Below are 5,803 nucleotides of genomic sequence, written 5' to 3' on the forward strand. Positions count from 1 at the left end.
CCAAATGTAAAAATTAAGCCATCCATTGGGGTTTTCTTTCTTGCTCTCGTCTGCCCCACCCGAATGGCATTTCAAAAAGTGGTAAGGGACAGTGTAAGCCCTGTGCAACTCTGGTAGAACAGAAACCCATCAGGCCTAGCACCTGAGCAGAAGAAAGTCCGTGTTATGTGGTGAAACCTCGACCCTAAGGTGTGTTTATCAAAATAACTTCTAAAAAGGAAGAAAATAAATATTGCATCAAACTACAGTCATGTAAGTTTTGTTTAAAATTTTGAGCATGAGGCTGTCCTCTCTTTTTATTCTTTTTTGGCATGGTTTGCCCTAAATTCCTGAGACGGTGATCCTATATTTGTGATATGATTACATTTTTGATAAGTTTGACCATCATTTTCAAGAAAAGGAAATATTGAGAGAATTCATCCTTACCAGCTGGTTGAGAAACCCATTTTGGAACCTAGCCTCTGACTCTATCTTCTGAGCTATCTGGAAGTTCATGAAAATAATACAAAAGGCCAAGATTACCTTCACAAACTACTGCAAAAATTACAGAGCAATTTCATTACAGAAATTAATACAGGATCCCTTTATTAGGGTTTGTAGATAAACAAGGGTTAACAAATATGGGATGCATGGTCTACATTTTTGAGCTGGAAAACCTTACGATGCAATCCATCAATCTCTTCGTCCAAGTCTCCATTTTTGCGCTGGAAAACCTTACGATGCAATCCATCAATCTCTTCGTCCAAGTCTCCAGGAATGGATTGCCCCACAACTCCAGTTGTTCACTATGGAGATTCAATCTGCTGCTCAGCCCCTCTGCAAAAAACAATCAATATCACCACACACATATCTCCATAAAATTGATAAAATAGAAATGGGTGTGCTCAATTGAAAAACTGAAAGCAAAATGACGGAATGGTACCTTGATCAGAAGGGAAGAATTCCCTCTGGGCACGGATGCCATCAACAAAAAATTGATGCAATCGTTTGAAAAGAAAAATTGTATGGGTTTCCAGGATGAGTCTATGGGAGGAATGCCACCATTGAAATCAAACTCCCAATAATTTTAAAGGGCATGTTTCAAAATATGGCATTACATAAGAAAAAGATTCTGCTATTGTCGGCATTCCTGCGCAGATAAAGAAGGCAGCCAGCACTGGTTATGTCCATTCAGGCAGTAAGGGCATGTCTTCTCCACATTCTTTTTCATATGGCCAGCTTTATGCAGAAAAAAAGGGAAGCGTTGAGAAAATGGGCTGGGTCTACTGCCATCTCTTCTCCACATTCTTTTTCATGTGGCCAGCTTTACGCAGAAAAAAGGGGAAGCGTTCAGAAAATGGGCTGCGTCGATCGGGATGAAGCGTTCAGAAAATGGGCTGCGTCGATCGGGATGCTTTTCATAGTTGAAGCAGTTGGAGCGGTGATGAGATCTACTGGTTAAATTTTTTTGAATAATCTAACAATTGATCAAAGGGTGCTAAAGGTGTTAGAGTGGCATTTCTAGGGGAGTGTTTTCAGAGGGAAGCGCCTCACTGCTTAATTAATATCACTTTAAAACAATTATTAATGTTTTACAAATGACAAATTTATTATAAATTTCAACTACTTTTTCATTCTTAAAAATTAATTTATGATAAAGGTTTTAAATTATGAAAGGTTAAAAATCTAATAATTAGATGATATACATCATCTGTGACCAGCAGTTGGAAAACGACCCCGCTTCTCTCGTTTGAAGCTGCAAGTATTGCGATTTTGCTCGCTGAGTTCTCACTTTCAAGCTCCAGCAAATTGACTCCGCTTGAAGAGGAAAATCTCAAATTAGTGGTCTTTTTGATTGATGCCCAATCTTTGTCGTGTTGCATGGAAGCTTTGCGATATCCGACCATGGCAGCAACATAACCACACCCTACTCTCATTTTTTGAAAGCAATTTTTAGCAGTGTACATAACGAATTGGATTTTGTAATTGATTGCATGAATGCCAATCATGGCTGTGTTTACAAATTCAGTGCTCTCCATGCCTATTTCTACATTGCACAGGAAAGAATTGGAACTGAACAATCCAATTTGTGCTCCGTTGTTTCACAAGGTATGTTCCTTAATTCTAAAGTACTTCAAACGCTTTATCCCCATAATTTACTGTCATCCATTGCATTTCCTGCATCTGGGCTGCCATAGAAACTTCAAAATTCAAATGGGTTTCTGTGCATCTGTTTAATTTTTGTATTTGCTCTGCAGACATTTTTTGGTACAAACCCCGTCATCTATGAAAAATTGTTGTCAGTAAAACTTACAAGTACAATTGTCAGACACCCACATTTTGGTCAGGTTAGGAACTTTCAGCTTTCAGGTCAGGAAAAGTGTTCCGATAGTATTGGGGGAAACGAGAATTTTGTAGGGCTTAGTAAGGATTTGGGAACACTGTGCAAAGAAGGCAGATTGATGGAAGCTGTATATATTTTGCATCGTATGGACCAAAATGATATTAGGGCATCCGCCAAAACCTATGTGCTTCTTTTGAAGGGCTGTGGCAATATGAAAAACCTTTCAGAAGGCAGGAGGGTTCATGCCCATATGATAAAGTTTGGAATCGAGCCAGACAAAGCCATAGTGTGTAGTCTTATCAACATGTATGCCAAGTGTGGATGTGTAGCTGATGCCTGCCATGTTTTCGTCAAAATGTCGGAAATAGAGGTTGTATCATCGACTTCAATGGTTTCATGTTATGCCCAGAATGATCAGGGTGATCGCGCTTTGACACTTTTTTGTGAAATGCTAAGGGTAGGTATCCAACCAAATCAATTTACATTCGGCAGTGTTCTTAAGGCGTGCACTAGCCCTGAATATATGGACCAGGGCAAGCAGGTATATGCCCACGTTGTCAAAACTGGATATCTATCTGATGTGCATGTCGCAAGTGCTCTTGTTGAAATGCACGCGAAGTGGGGAAATATGGGGGATGCACGCAGGGTGTTTGATAATATGCCTGAACGGAATGCGGTTTCATGGACTGGAATGATTACAAGGTATGTGCAGAGTGAGGATAGTGAGGAAGCCCTTAAACTCTTTCAGAAGATGCAACTGGTAGGTGTAAAGTCTGACCGGTTTAGCTTATCTAGTGCCCTTTGTGCATGCGCTAACCTAGAAGCCTTGGATGAAGGGCAGCAGGTCCATGCTGAAGCAATCAAGATTGGGGTTGAGTTAGATGTTTGTGTGGGAAGTGCGCTTGTTGACATGTATGTTAAGTGTTCGCAAGTAGACTGTATGGTAGATGCACGCAAGGTGTTTGACAGAATGCCACAGCAGAATGTGGTAACATGGACTGCGTTAATGGTAGGTTACTCACAGAATTCAGGGCATGCTCAGGAGGCTATCAATCTTTTTGTCAAAATGAAACGGTCTGGTGTGAAGCCAAACGGTTTCACCTTTGCTAGTGTCCTCAAGGCTTGTGCCAGCATGGCTGATCTGGAACAGGGTAAGCAAAACCATGCCCACATTGTCAAAACTAGTCTTGAAACAGATTTATGTGTTGCCAATTCCATTGTTACAATGTATGCTCGATGCGGAACCATAGAGGATGCTCGTAAGGTGTTCGATGAAATATTAGAACGAAATGTAATTTCGTGGAATGCAATAATTGCAGGATATGCCCAAAATGGGCATGGTGAGGTAGCCTATAAATTGTTTCGCCAAACTCAAATGGAGGGTGTGAAGATTGATGCGTTCACCTTTGCTAGTGTTCTGAGTGCATGTGCTGGTATAACAGCCCTAGACCAGGGTATGCAGGTCCACACCATTATCCTGAAAACTGGCTTTCAGTCAGATATATCTGTGGAAAATGCCCTCATTACCATGTATGCTAGATGTGGGAGTATAGAGGATGCACGTAAAGTTTTTGACAAAATACTTGAACGAAATGTCATCTCATGGACTGCGATTATTACAGGATATGCCCAACATGGATATGCAAAAGAAGCTCTTAATCTCTTTGAACAAATGCGTGGGCTAGGTGTGAAGCCAAACCACATTACATTCATTGGTGTTCTCTCTGCATGCAGCCATGTAGGATTGGTGGATGAAGGCCATCGATACTTTGCTTCCATGAGTCATGAACATGGACTATTGCCAAGTTTAGAGCATTATGCCTGCGTGGTTGACCTTCTAGGTCGTGCTGGGCATCTGGATGAGGCGGAAGCTGTTATCAATGAAATGCCATTCAAACCTGATGCTCTGGTGTGGCGAACATTACTTGGGGCCTGCAGAATCCATGCTAATATAGATCTAGGAAAACGTGCAGCAGAACGCCTGCTTGAGTTGGAACCCCAAGAACCTACAACATATGTTCTGCTATCAAATATGTATGCTGCAGCTGGGCAGTGGGATGCTGTCGCAAAAGTGAGAAAAATGATGAAAGATAGACAGTTAACCAAAGAGGCAGGATGCAGCTGGATTGAGATAAAGAACAGAGTGCATATGTTTTTTGTTAGGGATAGGTCGCACCCACTGACAGAAGAGATCTATGCAAAGTTGGATGAATTAACTCTGCAAATGAAGAAGCTAGGTTATGTGCCAGATACAAACTTTGTGTTGCACGATGTAGAGGAGGAGCAGAAGGAACAATTTCTATGGTACCATAGTGAAAAGCTGGCCATTGCATTTGGACTTATTGTCACACCCCCTGGCACATGTATTCGAATTTTCAAGAACCTTCGTGTGTGTGGTGACTGCCACACCGCCACCAAGCACATTTCCAAGATTGTTGAGCGGGAAATTGTTGTAAGGGATGCAAATCGCTTTCATCATTTCAAGGATGGTTTATGCTCTTGCGGGGATTATTGGTAATGCTGAGTGATCCACAAGCAAAAGGTACATATTGCTATCTTGTCATTGCTACAGAGGTCACAGGCTATGCAAATTAATCATTCCCTTGGCCGTCTCACATCTGGTTACCTTGAAGGTTTCATCTCCCGGTGCTATAGTGCATAACAGCAATTATTGTGTTGGAGAAGCTTTTCATGGCCCTACTTCAAGGGTACGATAATCTGTTAAGGTGAAAGTTTCCTTACTGGAAATCTTAATGCTTTTGAGTTATTTTGGTTGAGGGCAATGTTTCTATCTCATCCTTACCTAATTACAGCGGCCTATTCTGAGAGTACCAACGTTGGGAGTTGGATATTTGATTGAGGAAATTTTAATTGGATCTTCCATCGAGGATTGAGTTTAAAATTTTAATATATGATCTGGTTTTCAAGAAGCATGTTGTAAACAATCTGAAAAACAGGAAGGAGAAGAAAAATCAGCAGGTGGTCAGGATGAAAATGGGGAAGTCTCTTACCATCTGTTTTTCACTGGATATGCGGGTCTTCAATAGCGCTGATTGTAGTGGGAGAACTTTCTGAGAGAGGCAACTCGATTCATTTCTCAAAGTTGTCCCCTGAATGAGGTGATATGCATAAAACTGAGTCCTCCCGTCTGGGTATGAATGTAATAAACCTTCAGGATGTAAGCACTGAATGTATCCGAACACGTAAAGCAAGCTGTCATTGTGATAAAGAAAATATCCTCCCTTCCCTAAAAAGGTGGGGTGTAAAGGCCATAAAAAGTTGGTTATAAATAATAGAGGCACGGAGTGAAAGGTTATTCAGAAAGAATCTAAATAAGAAGGTTAGTAAAGAAGATCCCTATCCCTTTTCCCCTCAATGTGGATGGGTATGGATGCGCATAACCTTGTATCCTTTCAACACGTTCGTTCAGCGAGAATCCCAGCTCCTTGCCTTGCAATCGACCCACAAAAATCCACTAGG

The 5,803-nt window shown here is 41.2% G+C and overlaps 1 protein-coding gene across 1 annotated transcript; it reads left to right on the forward strand.

The window, feature by feature from the left end:
* The first annotated feature begins 1,702 nt into the window (after positions 1–1,702).
* LOC149153589 (pentatricopeptide repeat-containing protein At3g49170, chloroplastic-like) lies at positions 1,703–5,395 on the forward strand. Its single transcript, XM_089440671.1, has 2 exons — positions 1,703–2,088; positions 2,238–5,395. The coding sequence occupies exons 1-2, from the start codon at positions 1,978–1,980 to the stop codon at positions 4,839–4,841; spliced, it is 2,715 nt and encodes a 904-aa protein (XP_089296797.1). The 5' UTR covers positions 1,703–1,977; the 3' UTR covers positions 4,842–5,395.
* The last annotated feature ends 408 nt before the right edge of the window (positions 5,396–5,803 follow it).

This window comes from Pinus tabuliformis, chromosome 9 (assembly GCF_031772625.1).
Source record: "Pinus tabuliformis cultivar Carrire ecotype Pingquan chromosome 9, CPIR1, whole genome shotgun sequence".
Classification (NCBI taxonomy): domain Eukaryota; kingdom Viridiplantae; phylum Streptophyta; class Pinopsida; order Pinales; family Pinaceae; genus Pinus; species Pinus tabuliformis.